The 19,217-nt window shown below is 42.6% G+C and overlaps 1 protein-coding gene across 6 annotated transcripts in view; it reads right to left on the bottom strand.

Annotated features, from left to right (window-relative positions):
* MAPKBP1 (mitogen-activated protein kinase binding protein 1) overlaps positions 1–19,217 on the bottom strand; it is a 100,826-nt gene that overhangs the window by 24,540 nt on the left and 57,069 nt on the right. For 5 of the 6 annotated variants that reach the window (XM_027881704.1, XM_027881703.1, XM_027881701.1 and 2 more), the window contains 15 exons: positions 17,303–17,440; positions 16,497–16,679; positions 15,893–15,910; positions 15,207–15,367; positions 12,937–13,126; positions 11,816–11,962; positions 10,745–10,929; positions 10,534–10,625; positions 10,053–10,178; positions 8,247–8,317; positions 7,706–7,827; positions 6,744–6,819; positions 4,089–4,200; positions 3,450–3,513; positions 275–400 (listed from right to left, as the gene is read on the bottom strand). In XM_027881704.1, the coding sequence (XP_027737505.1) occupies positions 275–400; positions 3,450–3,513; positions 4,089–4,200; positions 6,744–6,819; positions 7,706–7,827; positions 8,247–8,317; positions 10,053–10,178; positions 10,534–10,625; positions 10,745–10,929; positions 11,816–11,962; positions 12,937–13,126; positions 15,207–15,367; positions 15,893–15,910; positions 16,497–16,679; positions 17,303–17,440 (1,811 nt within the window). The remainder of the gene's footprint in view (positions 1–274; positions 401–3,449; positions 3,514–4,088; positions 4,201–6,743; positions 6,820–7,705; positions 7,828–8,246; positions 8,318–10,052; positions 10,179–10,533; positions 10,626–10,744; positions 10,930–11,815; positions 11,963–12,936; positions 13,127–15,206; positions 15,368–15,892; positions 15,911–16,496; positions 16,680–17,302; positions 17,441–19,217) is intronic. The other variant, XM_027881702.1, reaches the window with a different exon arrangement.

Here is a 19,217-nt window from a genome sequence, read left to right on the forward strand (position 1 = left end):
TATCATTAAACTAAATTAAGACAGACGAGGCATTATATATACACATCGCAATCAGTGAAGCACACTAAATAAGTCTGTCTGGAAGATCAGAGTCTGGTTTCTATATCCAAAGAAGGAGGGCAAAAAACCATGGCAAATCCAACAGAAGAATTAGAGAATTTTTGGAAGACACTGTCAGTGAAGACAGCAGAAACCCTACAGCTGAATCCCAGCGTCACACTGTTCACATCCCACCCTACAAAGCCACCACCTCTTCTCAGTCTGCTCTGCTCACCTCATGAGTCCAGCTGCCTTGTGAGGAGGAGACTTCTCTGCTTGCTTCCCTCTCTGTTTCATGTCAGACAGTCGCTGCCGCATACTGATGGTCATCTCTGAGCTCAGACGCCAGATGAAGATACAGCTGAAAGAGGGAAAGGTGAGACTGGGATCAAGCCTTAGTTTAGTTAATTGATACTAATTCCCACTCCAGACACAAACTAGAGCCCTTCTGTCTATGGCAGGGAGACACATGCAGGAACAGAATCTCAATCCCAGCCCAAGCCTCATGATAAAAGGGTAAAACCTGCTTGGCAAAGACTCCCTGTGAGCAAGAGCAACTGCAGAGGTATTTGCACGGACTCATCTCTGATCCTATAACTTTATTTGACTATCTGATAGTTGCTGAAGGAAATGCCATAACAGGTCCCTCTGCAGTCAGAAGGATAAGTGGAGCCTACAGATGTCCCTTGCGTCCTCTAACAGTGGCTAAGCTGCAGCATCTGATTGCAACTACTCCCATAGGCAAGGCCTTCCTAATGCCCATCATTCCATGGAGTCTCTGTGGTGTAATAAGCTTAACTGTTCTGTGGCAGAACTTTTGGCAGTCAGGGTGCTCCTACTACTTTACTTGGACTCCCTCCAGGACAATTCCGAGGAATTTATATGGCCATTAGTGAAGTTAGTTAGAACATAGTGCTAATAACACCAAGGCCATGGATCCAGTCCCCATATGGGCCATTCACTTAAGAGTTGGACTTGATGATCCTTGTGGGTCCCTTCCAACTCTGAATATTCTGTGAAATTTAATTAAATTTGGTCAATGGATTCAAAAGCATTTAAGAGAGGGAAACAGTGTGGTCTCATTTCATTAATTTCTTCAGAAATTCAGCTTTAAAAAAAAAATATTCCTCATCACGTTAGAGAATACTGTATCTCTTCTTCAGCTACTAGAAAGTAAAATGACCAGCACTGTCTTTGAAGTTTAACCTCAGTGCTAATTAATTCTTTTCATCTAAGCCATCTTTCCTGTCTAGGTGCTTATACTTACACTGATGTAGAAACAGAGCTGGTGCTTTTGCTGTCACTTATAAAATCCTGCACCCTACTTTAAATCCAAGAAGGATTTAATCCACTTCTACAAGACCCACCAGTGCCTGCATACTTATGGGTATACTACAATTCACACAAGATTTTTCAGTGAGTGACTTTTTCTTCTTTCTCGATAGTCTGAAAATAATTAATTCACTTTGCCATTTTGAACAATGACCATGAAATTTGGTCTCCCTGACATGAGGCAAACGTCAAAAGCGCCAGGATCCTGAATGCCTGAATCTTCTCTATATTTTATCTTTCATGAGGAGACACATTAAAAGGTTTTAATTTCCATATCACACAAAAAGAAAACATAAACTCCTTTTTTGCAGCCCGTGAAGATTTTAAATTAAAAATTCCCTTCTTGCCCTCAGTGCCACACTCAGGAGCATCACTCCCAGCTACTGAAATCACACAGATGCTTCCCATTGACAGGGAACACAGTGTCATCCTCCCACCTGAGCTTTTCATCCAGGAGAAAGGGGTGAGGCACTGTGCCTGGGAACTGTGGCAACCTGGGGCAAGCAGCTGCTTCCCCCTCAAGCAACGGCTCTCTTGAAGTAACAGCCATAATCTGCGGCTGAAAAACTACTGAAAAGGAGGAAACAAAATTCTGAAAGAAAATCTGGCCTATCCATTTATCCCACCCCCACACCTATCCAATCTAGAGGTAAGCAGCAAACAACATGAACTTGTGAATACAATGGCATTCAACACAAACTCTACAAAAGCGTGTTCCCACCTACTCCTTTTGCTGGGGTTTGCAGGGGCGGGGGGGAGGGCGGCGTTTTGGTTTGGCTTTTTTCTTACCTTGCACTACTTTTCTCCACACGAGTCTCACAGTCCTTCTGCCCTTTCTCATCTCAGTTTTACTTTCTATTCTCAGTTTTATTCTTTGCATGTGCTGCTGTGTGTGAACAGACTATTTTCCCTGTTCTTCTTTGAAAAACATGCTTCCTCATCTCCTTAAGCGAAGTTCCTCATGGATCCTTTTCTCATTTCTCATCCACCTCCTCCACACCCTTAGTATAGAAAATGACCCTTTTGCTCATAGAAATGTCAACAAGGGAATGCTGCACTAAATCACAAGGATCACTGGGGACTTTAAACCTTCCACATTTCTGGAATTTGTTGGAACTCCACAACAAGAAGACTCTGTCCAGCAACTTTTTCTCTAACCTATTTACACACGCGAAAGGTAAATAGGATATCTAAATTTATTTTTTTTACTGAAAGAGAGAAATAACCAACTGATGAGATTTGAGATGATATATTGTATGTTCTGTAACAATTCACCCTCCAAAACTCTCTTTCCAGTTCAGTTGTGTTTTATTAATGGAAAAAGAAAAAGAGAGAGAATCTGAGTTGCTCTGGACCTACCATAGCACTCCAGGAACCATCCTTCTCCGAGGAAAAAATTTATTTGGTTCAGCTTATTTAAGCATTCACTGATTCCAGAAATAGTGGGTCCACTCCCTTCTACAATCATCATATTAGACATATATTTTCCTTTTCCCCCTGGGCTCAATCTGGTGATTACTTAAGCTTTTAGTGAACTGATTTAGCTCACTACATCAGCAGAAAACTCATCTGGGAGGAGTGACCTAAACCAGCTGAATGAGGGGCCAGCTGTACCACCGCTGACTCAAGGGAGTGGCAAAGAGGACCCTATAGGCAGGACCAAAAAGAGGGGATAAGCCTGTCCCTCTTGGTGCTAGACAGGCACTTTCACCTGGTGAAGTCTGCAGGAATACTGCAAGAAAAAGTTTTGGGACCACTGGTAAAAATAGCACAAGCTGCCTTACATTACAGACCTGAAGGCTGGTCAGGAAACAGGCCACATCTCTGTCTCCTTTCCAGCAGGGAACAGTACTTAGAAAAGTGAAGTACTGCACTGTGTGTCTCATTCCATGAGGATAATATAAGCTCTGTGAACTTTACCAACAGCACACATTTAGAGTTCAGAAAGCTCTGAAGTTTATTTGGAATGCATAAAACATCCTTCATTAAAAAAATAAAAATCTACTCTCCTTAAGGACACATTAAATCCAGCATGAGATGGTATGAGCTGATATCACAAACAAGCAAACACTTCTTACCTGTCACCAGAAACAGAGATCAGATGTTTGCAGTCATTACTGAATTTCATCCCAGTTACAATCTCTGTGTAAAATAAAGTACAAGAGAAAAAAAAAATCTTCCCTGAATTATTCCAATGGACAGAAGAGATCATTAGCCAAATAGCCTATCTGTACTCAGTAATTCAAATTCTGATTAAAGCAAACACACTTCACAGATCAATATGCCCCAATTACCATAACCCTTTAATCAAGAATCTAGGCTTGACATGGAAAGGGTATCTCATAGCAAAATATTCTTGAAGACCGAATTTTCTTTTTGCTTATGATAGAATAGTTCCTGCAAGGTATGAGCTGAGGGTATATCATAATGAAATTTAATATACTCTGAAAAAACACAGACTACTTTATAGCCTAACAGAAAAACTGTGTAAACAAATACATGGCTTGACATGTGTATGTGCTTGTGTGCAAAATGCAAAAGTTGAAATTGCAATAAAATAAGCTATTACAACTAATTCTAGCTACAACCTACTCAAAAATACCAATGTGGTAAACTTTAGTGGTGAGAAACCTTCAGAAATCTTTGATTAGTATCAGACCCTAACTATACAGTTATCAGCAGAAAAAAATGTATTCCCAGAAGTTTATGTGCCTTACCTGAATGTCCATACATGGTTGCAACACACTCGCCAGAATAGAAATCAAATATGGACAGGTTCTTGTCAGAACAACTGGTTGCAATATAAAGACCAGAGGGATCCGTTTGCACCTGGTTTAGGAGACAAGAGGAATGCAAAAACCTGGTGAGAAAGTACCTTCAACCCACATGAAAGTGGTCCAGAATACCTAAGACAGTCACAGTAGTTAACAAAATAAAATGAAAGTAGATCCCACACTAGACTATCCAGCATCCCAGGACAAATCTCCAACCTGACTAAACTTCTAAGACTATCTCCAACCTAATCAGTGACTAAAGACACTTACATGAAATGCCTTCATGACTGTGAAGACATCACCACCAACGGACAGACTTCTACCTCTCTCTTCTACCTTCTTTTAACCTTACTTTCTTCTATGTTAAGATCAGAGCAAACCCATAAGAAACCCCAAACACATCCCAAAACATCCCTCCTCCAGCTAAAAAAAAAAGGCAAAAAAAAATTACAGCTGACAGAGTTAAGTGAAATTTAAAAGATTCCAGTCTTGAGGAAGAAACCAAAAAAGAACTAAACACTGCCAAGAAAGTGTCTTTGACAATGATACTGTCAGATCTTCAGCATTTTCAACTCCCATTTTTGGCCTAGTTTGTTTGTTGTTTGTTTTCTCATATGCATCCATTGGTTGCTTTATCTTGGATCAAATATAAATCCCCTCTAAATGCCTTACCAGGTCTAAAGCCGCGCAACACAACAAATACAGCTACTGTCACCAAATGCCCTGCTATGTTCTTTATAGAATTTTAAGGAACTGAGAGTGAAAACGTCTGGTTTTTGAGGGAAACATGGTACTTAAATAATGGGTTTGGGTTTTGTGAGGTTTTTTTTCTTTAATTTTTATTTTGTTGCTGTATCTTTTGCTTCCAGTGACACCCTTTGGGTTCTACTCATTAAACTGCAATGTATATTATGATCTCAGAAAAACAGGCCAAGAAAATTTAAATTCCAGAGATAACCATAATCCCCTTGGTTACATAACTGTCTTAAAAATGAGCAAAGCAACATTAAAAAATAATTGAGATTCCTCACTTGAGGTACACATATAAAAAAAGAAAAAAAAAAAAAACAAACAAAAACAGAAAAAAACATAAAGGATGTTAAAAACAAACAAATCCAGCTACCAACCCATTTCAGGGTTTCTGGACTGAGAAAGATATAATAAAGAACCTAAGCTTATCAGCAATGAAGTGTTGCATCAATCTTTCATTTTCATTACTTTGACTTATAAAAAGCCTTGCAGGAATTATAATAGACAAAGAGAAAGAACTTATCCTTCTCTGTAAAACAGGAGACACTGAACAAAATTATTTTCCCCTTCCTTTTTCCCCAGTTATTGACACTCATCAATAATTTCAGCTGAAAGGGAACAACAATGATCATCTATTCCTGCCTGACCAATTCAAGGCTGACCAAACTAAAGCTTGTTATTAAGGGCAGTGACCAAGTGCATCTTCAATACTGACAGCTTGGGGCATCAACCACCTCTCCAGGAAGCCTGCTCCAGCGTTTGACCAAACTCTTGGTAAAGAAATGCTTCCTCATGTCCAGTCTAAACCTCCCCTGGTGCAGCTTTGAACCATTCCCACATGTCCTGTCACTGGATCCTAGGGGGAAGAACTCAGCACCTCCCTCTCCACATCCTCTCCTCATCCTGAGGTCACCCCTCCCTCAGCCTCTTCCCTTCCAAACTACACAAGCCCAAAGTCCTCATCTGCCCCTCATAGGACATTCTTTCCAGTCCCTAATAATAACACTGCTGACCTGTTCAGCTGAACAGAAGTATTTGGTTTAAAAAGTAGGAAAAAAAGTGAGACAAAAAGCACAGCAGCTTGTTTGGCAGTTTAACTTGAGAGATATTTTGGTTGCATAAATTCGTTCCCCCTTTAAAGACAAGAATGCAATTCTTCCACATCCCAATGTGCTGACATCACTCTTAACTCTGGATCTTGAACATACCTGATTTACCAGGGTAAGCCTGGATGGTGGCAGAAGCAGGCATGCTACCCTACCCCAAGATCTGGATGAACTCAGTAGGTGGAAAACATCAACAGACTCTCTCTAAGCAGTTACCAGGCTTGTCCAGCACTCCAAGATCCATGCTTTTCAGGGCAGATGCTATTTAATTTTATCAACTCAAAGAGTTTCACTTGTATCAGCCCTCTGAAAACCACCTCACAAACAATGATCAGCAAACATCTACACCTTAAAAATCCTAACAAAAACAGTCAGGAAATCTAGACTGAGCTCTCTGGAGCAAAAAATAAAGGATTAAATTAAATGAATTAAATAATCTCCTGACAAATACTGGTGCAGTTCTACTTGTTTTTACAGCACGGGTCAGTGACTTACTTCAGAAACAGGACAGAGAGAAAAATCATACACCACCTTCAGGATTTATTGACTCTTTTCCTGTTTTAGCGTGATGGAACCCAAATACATTACCAGCCCTTAAGGATGGAGATGGGAGAAAGCAGCAGCAGGGTAAAGGACAGAGTATGGAGCAAGCAAAAAAAAATTACTGTGTTCAGATTCATTTTCTTGGCCCTGACACAAAAGCTGAAAAAAATGAAAGAGGAAGAAAAAGAAAACAGCTTACTTTGATAAGAGTGCCATCTTCACCTTGGGATCCCTTGTAAAGCTTCTTCTGCTTCCCACTGCTTATGTTGAAAACCCTAAAGGGATGATGGAAGATAACATGGTTCAATTTGCCCAGGTAGTATTCTGGGGTTCTTTGTCCCCAGGATCCTTTTCTATCTCTGTTCCTCATTCCACATAAAATACATGAAACAGGGCCACAGAAAGTGGGGAAATGATCTCCATGAAGTATAATCACCAATCACTTAAATGGTTCAAGAAACAACCTCCAAAGTAATGTAGAGGCAGATTATCTGAATTAAATTTGAGGCTTTATTATCAAGCGTCAGTCTTCCCTGATGTAAAAATACCTGTGGCAGCTCCATACTAAAGGAAAGGATTAAGAGAGCAAGACACTATGTTAGAATACTAAACCAGTAGTGATATTTAGCTATGACCAAAACTCTCAACATCTCACCCAGCTGCAATAGCAGAAGACACAAAACTACAGAGAAACTCCTTTCCTTTCAAGCAAGACAGATTGGAGAAGTGGACAAAAAGGGAGCAGAGAATGGACTCCACTTGTTCAAAGACAGTAACAGTTCAGTTTTAGATTCCCACAGTCCCAGCCATTCCACAGGACCTCACAGCTTCTCACTAGGCATATCTCCAAAAACTACCACAGTGCAGAAGTTCTTGCCCCAAAGGTCAATGATGTGCCAAAAAAGGCACACTTGCCCTCCCAGTAGAAGAGTTTTGCTCTGCAGAGCAACCCAGTGAGAAGCCAAGAGTCCCAAGGGCATTTGCACATATCCACAGCTTTTTATCAGTGAAGGGATAGGCAGAGTTCAACCTCACAGTATGAGGCGAGGCCTCAGATCTGTCTGAAAACGCTGTATCAATGAACCTAGAGGAACAGTGATGGAAATGGGGCCGCCTCATTTATGGCTGCAAACATATTTTCAAGACAAGAAGTAAACTAACCTGATGTTACGATCCTGACATCCAATAGCTGCGTATTTCCAGCTGGGGTCTACATCCATGTCATAAAGAGTGGTCTTCCTAACAATATGATGTGTTCGGGTAAACTGAACCCCTTCTCCTGTCTAAACATGTGGGCAAAGACTGGGTCAAAATCAAGTAGTCAACCCATTAATAAACACAAGTAAATACAGATGAGTCTTTTTACACAGCCAGCACAAAACAAGCCCTCCTAGGTAGCTGGGATTGGAGGCACAATGAACTCCTCCCTCCAGCCCTCTTTCACCACTCCTCACAATAGCTCTGGCAGCAAAAGAAAAGCAGATATCCTAACTCTACTTGGCGTCTTATTGTGAGAGGTCAGGCCAGAACTAGCTGCATACTTCACAGAACTAGTTCTCCAAATGTAATCTCTTGTCAGTGGGAAACACTGAGGCTGAAATAGCAATAAGTTCACAAAGGAACTCTGATATCATTCTTTGAAGTAGCTCCTTTGTGCAGAGTTTATTACTTAACAGTGCACAAAAAGCTGTGATAAGGTTACCTTCTGCGCAGTGCGGAAATAGATGCTCTTGTCTGCCCCACAGCTTATCATTCGCACTTTCCCATCATTGGCTGGAACAAAAAAGCAGGAGACAAAAGATAAACATAGATTCAAGATGGAGGAAATGTTTCAATTTATACCACTTCATATGTATTCTAGTCCTAATTAGCTAAGCCTGACTCCTCCCTAAGCAGCAAAACAGAAGCCCTGTCTCAGGGACAGCATTTGTTGTTAATGCTCAGAGTGCATGTGGCCTTAATACAGCTTTACAGAAGAGATTAGGATGTAATTCTGTCTTCTCCCTCACCAGTATGCTCATGTGCTGACTCTCTCTGTGCCATAGCATTCCATGGCAATATGGCACATTCACACTTGGTACGAGCTGAAAACAGGCAACAGGCACTTTTCAGACCTCAGAGCTGGTCACTTGTTTCCTGCTGCTCTTTCTTACTGCAGGGTCAGGCTTTCCTTCCTCACTTAGCAATCTTCTGTAACCAATCTGCTCCTTCAGCAAAGGAACACCTGATAAAACTCCAAGTAATGAAAATGAATCCAATATTACACAGGCCCTTGAACTGCACCCATTTAAAGCATGCCTGCACTTGGCTCACAGACCAGCATACAGGCCTCAGCTGCCAGGCCTTAAGCCGAGTTCCCTCAGCTACCAGGAGATCAGCTGGCTGCCTTCAGGGCTAGCTCACTGATAAGACAGACTTGTTAGAGAAACTATTGCTGGCCTTGCAGCTCCTCAAGAAAAAAAAAAACAAAAAACAAAACCAAAAACTTAAAAAGCCACACAGTGGCTTTGGGGAGCCTCTGCTATGAAGCTTCAGCAAGGTCCCTTCACTCTGGAGCTATTGTCAAGCTGAGGTTCTCATGCTTGAGCCCCAGCTGAGCTACACTGCAGCTGCACTGCAACCACACCTGGGCCTGGACACATACCCCACTGGTCCAAATCCTGACCCATGGACTCAGCTTCCTGATTTGAACTCGAACCTGCCTTGCTGCCAATGGCTTGCGATGCTACACTTGCCTTGCAGGCACTGAACTGTAACTGACCCTGACCACTGTCTTCAGACTGATCAAGACCTTGCATTGCTGGCCTCTCTTATCACCATGGATTTTCTGGTGATCTGGACTACTGGATGGATCTAGTTGGACTTGATCTGTTCCATCCTGTTCAGGTAATGTGGGACTTTCCCCTTGCCAGTGAGGTTACTTCCTCTGCCTGCCTTCCTGGCTACCAGCTTGGCCTGACAGAGCAGCCAACTCTTGCTATTTCTGACAATAGCACAGTACAGCACACTGGTGTCCGACCATCATCAGTAGTACCTGAGTGCTGGAGATGCAATGTGTTCCATTACCATGAATGCAAAGTCTTATACTGGTTTGCAATGACAACTTTACCTGTGACTAGCTAATCCTGAAACTTTTTTTTGTTGACTTGGGGAATTTTTTGGACAACTGTTCCACAGTTCTTCTCACTAAGAACAACATTTAACCATCTGACATCAGTTAAAGGGGGTAAATCATTTCAGCTTCCCAAAGAAATGTTGAGGACTTCAATTAGGAAAGGTTTTTTGAATGGGGAGGAAGGAGAGAAGAAGAAAACAAAAGAGGAAAAGAAGGCAAGTATCATCACATATCACCTTCTGTTAGGACTGCAGCTACAAAAGATGGCAAAAAACCAGCTGCAGCTCCAAATTGGCCTAGCCCAGTATTTAAGTAGCTAAAATTACATTACAGCCACAATGGAACAACAGCAGTGCTCAAATCCAGCTTTGGAGGGAGGCCATGATTCTCTACCTGCAAACTTCACTGCAGTGATGGAAGAAGAATGTTCATCCAGGGTCTGCTGTAGGCTATAGTCCTTCCCAGCATCCAAGACATGAATCAGTCTATCCCGACTGGCTGAGGCTAAGAGCTTTAAACCTGTCAGAAGGTTAAAAAGAGTGCAAGACCATTTTCAAAAGAGCTTCTCAAGTCATCTTAGGGACAAAGCATTATACTGTAGCAAACTGCATGGAAGGACACAAAGGAACATCCCTGGATTTCACACTGCAGTAAGAAACAGAACAAGTTTCAATCTCAACTTACTTTAGTCCAAGGAAAAGTATGAGAAAGAAGCCTTTTTGTAAAGTCTGTCTCTACTGGCCCAACTTTGCAAGCCTGCTCCAAAATCCGGGAGTAGCTCACCACTGAAAATTCTAAAATACCATGGCTGGACATTCTGACTTGCTCAACACTATATTCATACACAAAAAGGAAGCAGCTCAGTTGCATTTACCTGTGTCGGGTTTGGAGTATTCCAGACACAGGATCTCGGAGTCATGGGCTTCCACTTTCAGCATTTCTTTCAGAGACTGCAACTCATATATCCTAAGACACAACATGACTCATTTCAGTGTGTTTAATAAAATTAGCAAGACAGCAAGATCTGGTTTTGATTCTCACGCCTGACCAGACTGAAATCTGCATAAGAAGCTTTATGGGATTACCTGAGAGTGCCTATCCTGTCCCCTGAGGCCAGGTGCTCCCCACTGGGACTCACGCAGACAGTACGTATCCCCACCTTTGTATCCATCACTTGTGCATCAGCTTTCTCTGCACTTCCTGCTGAGTTGTAATCAGTGTCCAGAAGGACCTGAGTGTTGTCATCTACATAGATGATTTTCATCAAGTCCTGGGGACACAATATACCCAGAAATATTTACCAGTTACAAAACATGAAAGCGAAGCATCTGCCTTAGAAACTGGGCTCCTGGCCAACCTATGCACTTCACTGGCAATAATGCTGTAATTGCTAGAAACAAGCACTAAGTCTCTTCATACTGTGGGATGAAAGTTTCAAAACTGTCTCATGATCACCCTTTGCAAGATTCCCCTTCAAGCTAGAAATTAACAGCATCTCCTGCACTACAGACAAGGTCTGGGATTAGTGATTACAGCATATTAGGGCACACAGCAGGAATCCAAAAGACTTCTAGGGATCATCCAAGTCAGCCTTTTGAGAACTGATAGGAGAAGCAGCAGTTTTTTCCATCTGATTCCTAAGGTCAGGGCCAATGTGTCCACAGATCTTCCAGCACAACTGAGAGTGGAAGAAAATGTCCATATGTAATCACTGTTCTATATGAGTATCCTCTCTCTTATATAGATGAAGTGAGTGTAAACTGTTTCTCATTCAATTCTCCCAAACCTCTGCCTCATTTCATGCACCTTTTCCAAACAAATCTATAAGTGATTACACATTACAGAGATGGAGAAAAAGAGAAACAGCTCTCCTGAAGTATATGGCCCTCATGGAAGACACTAAGCTCGGTGAATCCTTGGGTGGTTTATGAAAACAGCAACAGACCCCACCTCTACTTCAGGCAAACTGCCTTTCTACCCAATACTCCCTTCATATTTCTTTGCGTTCATACATTTAATCAGACTTATGCTCAGTTTACAGAGAAGCTTGTGTTGACTTAGAGATCCAAAGAAGTTTGGGCCTTAACCTAGGTATACCTGTGCATGAGGAAGAGCAACCCCAAGAGCAAAGAGGTGATCAAAACCTAAGATCTTACGTTGCTGAGGATGTTGCGGTGCAGGGCTGTGCCATGGATGTTGGAGCTTTCAGTGTTCCACAATCGAATGGTGTTGTCAGAGGAGCAGGTGATGAAAGAGCCAGGAGGGAGGCATGGCTGGTTGTTGTCCTTCATCTCTGGATACATCTAAGGGCAGGTAAAATTAACCCCTTAATGAGATTGCCTGGCACCTGGCATCCTAGACACTGGTAGCAAGTTTCAAAACAAAATGAGACAAAAAGGCTGTTCTCTCTGTTTTGTAAAGGTGAAAGCCAGACAGTTCTAATGAAACCCTGTTGGCAGACCAGAGCTTCACATTCACTTCAAACAAACGTTCACTGAGCCTCCCTGAACATAGAAAATTTCCTTAAGAACTGTGCAACAAGCCAGCATCCTTTGTTTCTCATAGTTCAAAGTTAGTTCAAAGGGAAGTACCTCAAAGACCATACAAAAACAACCATGCAACAACCACCTTGCAACTTGCATCTACTACTGTCGATTTATAATTCAGAAGGAAATGGTGAGGTGCAATTAATAAATAATAAGAGTCTTCAATCACTTCCCTCTTTCCTAACCACTGTTGAACATATTTCAATACATTAACAACTACATTGTTTCCTATACCTCCTTTCCTTCCCTCTGTTCTTATGAGGGAAAGCAACTAAACAGAGTGGAAGATGACAGCCACTCCAGAGCCTACTTCCACATGTTCTGGTAAACAGGTTAAGAAGGATCAGACTTCAGATCTTATCACTTGTTTCATTCCTTTGACTTTGGAGCACTTGCTCCTCAGCCGTAACCTCTTGCACATTTTCTAAAAGGAGCCCTTGCATTCAGCTTTGTCCAGTTCTGCTCTTTCTCCCACCTGTCACCTTTTAATGGTGAGATATTTTTTCCCCAGCAACACACTGCCTCTCACACATTTGGTCAGCCATTACAATGCAGCCAAAGAACTGTTCCCAGCTCCAACTCAGGCCACGTAGCAACCACACTAACCACAGGAGAAAATCTGAGTCAATTCTTTCTCTGCAATAAGTGGTTGCATTCAAATTTGGCAGTTCCTCAGATGACTTCCTCAGCTGCAACTCACAATCCAACACGTGTGTTTGTAGATAACATACCTCAATGTTCCACACACAGGAAGAGTGGTACAAAGCAGAGTACACCTTGCCCACTTTCTTCGGGTCTTTGACGTCCCACACATACAGGCTGTGGTCATTGTATACACAGGAAAGCCACTGGTTGGTGGGGTCAAATGTCAAGGCAATCGTGTCTGGATACTTTGCATCAGCCATACCAGAGAAAAGACGGCTGCACGAAGAGAGAAAAACAACCTGGTTAACTTGTGCTCTCTAGGAGTCAGGGCAAGGAGGTGAAGCCCGACAGCTCAGATTCTCCACAGGGTGCTGGTGAAGTGAACAATACACTGTGGCATATATAGGTGTAGAGAGAGTAGCTGGCTGGGAAGACCTGTCTCTTGAACAACCAGAGTCCCAAAAGAAGCCTCAAAGTCCCATGGCAAAAGTAATTCTCCTTGCCACCTAACTCAGAGTCCCACCGCAGAAAGGTGACTGACCTTCTCTGAAGAAGGACCAAACAGGACATTTGATCATCCCTTACCACTGCATAACGGGGTGGTAAAATTAAAATCCAAGTCAAATAATCTCAATACAATGGGGAGGATCATCTTCTGGTGGGTACTGTATTTTGTTTACTGATAGGAAGAATTGCTCTCACAAAGAAGAATAAGTACTGCACTCAAGAGGAGCACATCAGCACAATGGACAATGAAATGGTTCATTTCAGTGGCCACTCATCTGACCCACCTTCCTTCCAGCCTGGTTTCACATACAGACCAGCGTGGTGCTGCTTGCAGCAGCTTGTGAGATGGGCAGCTGCAGATGGGTACTGTCTTTACTAGATAGGCAAGCTCTCCATTCCTAACTTAAAAGGAATTCTGTGTAATAAGTAAAACACCACTTTGTCCAGATGTGGCCCAAGATCACACCATGTGAACCCTGCATCTCCTCTACAGGGGTGCTCTGTTCAGTCCTGCTGCCATGCATACAAAGGAGCTGCTCTGTTGAGCTGAACTCAGCCATCCCACAATGCTGCTAATGATATTGAACAAGATAATTATAGCCAGAGTGCCAGGGTGTTGAGAGCAGGTAATTTAAAAGGACTGGTGGAGCCAAAGTGCACAGAGCTCATCAGACAACTGGAGCCCTGCTTCTTCACTTGCAAAGGTTTGAGAGGTGGAAGAGCACAGCCCAGATTCTACTGAAAAATCATGTCATTGATACAGTTGTGGGCAGTTGAAGGCAGGCAACCAGCATCCCACAGAGAGGCTCCGGCATGCATGGGAATAAAAGGAGTCCTGTGTTTTCAAGCTTCTTTGGAAGTAATAAATTAATTTTCAAATGTTGTTAAGATTGTAATCAGTGCTACAAATACATATTTAACATTTATATGAATATTTCTGCTTGACTGATTCATTAGAGCAGCAGAGAGTATTTTTAAAGGGTCCATGTATACAACTGCTTGACTTTAGCACTATTAGAAACTGTTTGTATTTTAAATTAAGAGAGTTCCTTTTTCAACTCTTTTACTGGAACATCATTACCTCCCACCTATTTTCTGGAGAAAGATTATACAGTGAACTGTTTGACTCTTTACCTAAAGTTCCCAAGAGAAGTTTAGAGTACATATCTGTAGACAGGGAGACTACAGATATCCAGTGGAATAATGGCTGGTGAATTCATACCACTTTTAGATCTCTTTCCCCACTAGTGACAGAAATGAAAGAAAATGACTGGGAAAGCCTCCAACCAGGATTTGCAAACAGCAAGACATGAAAGGCTGTCTCTAGCATAAGCCTCTGCAAGCTGGCAGACAGAACGGTATAGAAATCATATTACCCACCTCAGCAGGTAAGAAATAGAAAACCAAGGCAGAATATACTGGGACAAGGTAGGAAGACAAGAAAACAAAATGCACAAGGTTGCAGGAGAAGAAAGACTACAGACAATAGTAGATTTAGTTCTTTAGGCTGCAAGGGAGCCTTTGAAAAAGTGTCCCATGAGAGCCTGGGCATCTCTTAACAAGATCATTATACTGGTATGAAGGAGAGTCTTCTTCGCTTACCACTGCCAAAAGGCCACCAAACCCAAGCAATTCCAGGGGGATGAGGAGCAAGATACTCTACGTAGTCCAGCAACCAGCTTTGGGCTGTAACCCAGTCATACATGGCAAGGCTGCAACAGCTCAGGGAGATCACCAACAGGCTGCCAATTTTAATCCATAAAGAGCATGCTCCAGACAGCAAAGGTCTGGGGAACAGTTCTAACTCCTACAAGCCCCCCTTGCTCCCTTCCACCCTTCTCCACCATACCTGGCCTCAGTCACACTCGCGATGTCTGTTCCCAGAAAGTGTGGCTTCGGCAGTGTGGTGACAAAGTGAAGGTTCAGAGGGTTAAAAATCCGCACGGTGCCATCAGCACAGCCACAGAAGATGTAGTCATGATTCACAGAGATGCAGTTTGCCACAGTGGTCTGAGGAGGACACAGCACACAAGAAGACAAATGAGCAATGTGCTCACACTCAAAGGTCGCCAGATACATGATAGGGAGAACAGCAAATTGACAGACAAAGGAGTCATGGCCAGAAAAGCTGTAGTGAAGTCGAGCCCTGGGAGCAAGGAAAAGCCTAAAAATCCATTTTTCCTTTCTGAAGAGCTTCTCAGTGAAGGTCCATTGCAGATTCCAAGTGGTTAAAAAAAAAAAACAGTTCCTCTGCCACCCACTGTGATGGGACGTCAGCAGAGCTACACATTTGCTCAAGCTAAGTCCTATTCTGAACATTCCTTTTGTTCCTGTGACATTCAACACCACTGGCAGGCAAGCAGCACCTCACCTGTACTAGCACACCAACACATTACCTGTCACAAGGGGATAAGAAAAGAAAAAAATGGATTTTCTTCCCCTCCCTTTGGGATCTGTACAAATGGCAGAAAGTGGTACAAAATGAAGTGTGGTGAAAAGGGAATGAGTTCAATGCAAAAAGTTTTTTCAACTTACTGTGAAGCTGTCTGTATTCTGAGCGAGAGTGAAAGGCAGATTTTAGAGAGGAAAGGAAAGAAAAGAAGAGGCATTTCATTTGAGTGAAAGTGTGGATTCTTCCCTTGATTTTAATACACTGGATCCTTTCAGGTGGGCATGTTACATTCAATTGAAAGGAAAATAAACATGATCAAATTCTTAACTATGGGCCAACCTGGTGGTTTAGAATAGCCAAACCAACTAGTACCTTCAGAACCTGCATTTGAGATGCACAAGCCAAGTAAGACACTGCAGAGTGTTCTGATAGAAATCAGAATCCTCCTAAAACTACTTCTCCAGGCCAAGCCAGGAGGGACCATGCAGGGTTTGCCAAAGCCACATAAGGACACTGCTTTGCCAGAAGAGCAGTAGCTGTAATGCTGAAGCCTGCGAATGAAAGAGCCTCAATGATTAATAAAACCCCTTTGCCAAGAAGCAATACTATTTTTGCCTGGCCTTCCAGAGTAAATCACAGAGTGGCAGAGGCCCAATTACTTTCACTGCTGGTTGTCATTATTATTTCTTGTTCCTGCTCTGCTTCAGTAGGCACAAACACTGCAGAATAGGAGGATGTAAAACTCACCCTCAGCTCCACCCACTTGTCTAGCAGCCTTTTTTCATTGAATTCACAGAGCAGGCCTGAGGATGTGATACAGAAGGTGCTTTCAGCTTTTTTGCCCCTTCCACAAGCCACATCCGCAAAGAAGTTGTTCCTCAGTTCTCCAAGCAATCCTGAGCGACCTAGCAAGGGGACTGTGGCATTGACCTACCAATAAAAAAGAGTTTGTTAGAAACAGAGGAAGGCACTTCAGGCAGACGGTAATTTTTTAGAACATCAAGCCTTGAAGTGCTGAAGTGACTCAAAAAAGAACTGCCAACAGCCTACAAGGAGAGGTTCTACTTGCTGTTCATGTTTACAGCTGTTCATGAGTACACAAAGATCATCATAGGTGGATTCTGTCCCCCAGAGAAGAACAGAACAGTTAAAAGTTTAAACACTTTGGTTGACACTTCAAAATGACACTCACAACCTTTTGAGATGCTCACACCAATTGCCATACAGCTCTCCCCACCTCTGTGCTCCAAGGAGTTAAATGACTGCAGCTCTTCTCCAGTTTATTTGTCCTTCAGCATATGTGACTACAAAAGAACAAGTATGCTGCTATGCAACTCCAGGAGCCATGCCCCTACCCCAGTGCAGGGTAAGACAAGCTTTTAGTGCTATCAGCCCATGGGGAGACTGAGACTTGAGAGCCTGGGTGGAGGGCTATTCTTGAATCCTAGGAAAATCAAAGAGTTCCCACTTCCCACAGCTCACTGGGGAAAATCTATCCTGTTGTAAGATGGAAATGCCTGTTCACAGCTCAGCCTTGATGCACTTTCTCTCACCTTGGAGGTCTTGCTGTCATCCAGGTACCAGAACTTGATATGCCGATTTCCAGCAGTGACAAAGTAACTGCAGTCCTCTGAGAATGACACAGCTGTCACTTTACTTGAGACTTTGTTGGCTGCCACTACGATGTTTTTCTGGAAATATAATTGTTTAGATTCTTAATTTCTTTGCTCAGAAGCAGAGGAAACTAATTTCAATTACAGGCACATATCCAGTACAAGCACTGCAGCAGGGAAAAGACGAGGCCCAAACTATTCCCCATTCACCTCTGAATACGACCTCCCCAGCATTAGCTGGGAACATTGATTTGGCAGACAGTACAATTCACATTTACATTCGATTCCACTTTCATGGGATCCAGAACAAATCAGCAGGCACTAGTGCCCGCAGGAACTTGCTGGCGGAGCCATAACAAACATGTTGGTTTCACAATCACCAGGAGCCCAGAGCAAATCCATTTCCCTTCCTAAACAGCAAATGCATATGTAGGCCAGCACAAGGAGCTCTGCCAGCCCCCAGGCAGCAATGAGGGCAAAGCACTCAAGATGGGGAACAGGTATTTTTCACAGGGAAAACAGTACTTCCATAAATTATGGTTCTTCCATAAATTCTCTATTTTCTTTAAAGACATGATGCTTTATCAAAAGACCCAAAATACAAAAAGACTGGAAGGGAAAGAGCAAGATCTGCTATACCTCAAATGTGCACCTCAAAATGGCAGTGAGTTTGGAAAAGGAGTAAGAACACATAGGGACAGAAAATAGGATGCAAAATGGTCAGAGAGCAGAAGCTCCCTGTTCACAATATCATCGCTCAGTTTTCCTCCCACTGTCTTTCCCCAGGGAATGGTAAAAGTGAGAATAAAAAAATTTCCCCTCTGTGTGTGGTTTGCAACCATGAAGCACATGGCTGACAACAGTGCATCCCTTTTCATCCTTGCTCTGTTTCCTTTACCCTTCCTTTTAGGGACTCAGTTGCTTCCAGTCTTCCCAACACCATGCCCTCAGTATACAAATCACTTCACTCCAAAGGCCCCACCAGACTGCTGACAGAACTGAAGAAACCAGCAACAGAGAAATCTACGCTTCTGAACTGTCACGATGGAGGACCCCCAACACAGACTGGAGGAAAAGTGGGACAGCAATTATCATAACTTCTTTCAAGACAGTGCACAGAGAAAGGCTTAGGACCCTTGCAGACCTTAACATCTGGATCATCACTGTGGTCTTTCTTTAGTGAAGCAAGGAAACCCTACAGACAACAGGGGTTTTCTTTTCCACCACAGTCAAAAGACTGTCTCCCAGCCAGTAAAAACAGGGAAATCAAAGCAGCAGCACAGAGGACAGAAGAAGGGTTGTGGTTAAAAGTGCTGGAAAATGCTTCAGGAGATCTATATTCACATCTTGGTCTCTCTGTCTTTGTTGACTTTGGTCAGGTAAAGTCTCTTAGTTGTGGTGTCCAGCCTGTAAAATAAAGGCTAGCTGGACCTCCTGACAGTCACAGTCTGGAGTTTATGCTTAAAGTGTGTGTTCTTCAGCACAGAAGAGTGAGACAGGCCTTACCTCACAAGTTCTCATACACATAATTATACAATGAACAGAAAAACCTGCATAAGGGAAAACAAAGCTACTTGTACTGTCCCACACGTGGCTCACATTGCGGCCCTCACCAAGTCACTACTTTCATTTGTATAACTGTAAAGAACCAAAAGGCTGAGCACTCAAATCTCAACACTGACATACACACTTAGGTTTTATCACCACACACAGTTCAGCTTCATGAAAAAATAGGAAGGTCAAATTTCAGCTCATGCAGAAGGCAACAGTGAGATCTTAAATTACAGCACAGGAAATGTGATGAAAAGAGTAACATACTAAATGAGCATAAACTTACAAGCTGCAAGAGAAAAGC

The sequence above is a fragment of the Empidonax traillii genome, unplaced genomic scaffold, assembly GCF_003031625.1.
Source record: "Empidonax traillii isolate 1590-97213 ecotype Southwest subspecies unplaced genomic scaffold, ASM303162v1 scaffold93:size1158651, whole genome shotgun sequence".
Lineage (NCBI taxonomy): Eukaryota > Metazoa > Chordata > Aves > Passeriformes > Tyrannidae > Empidonax > Empidonax traillii.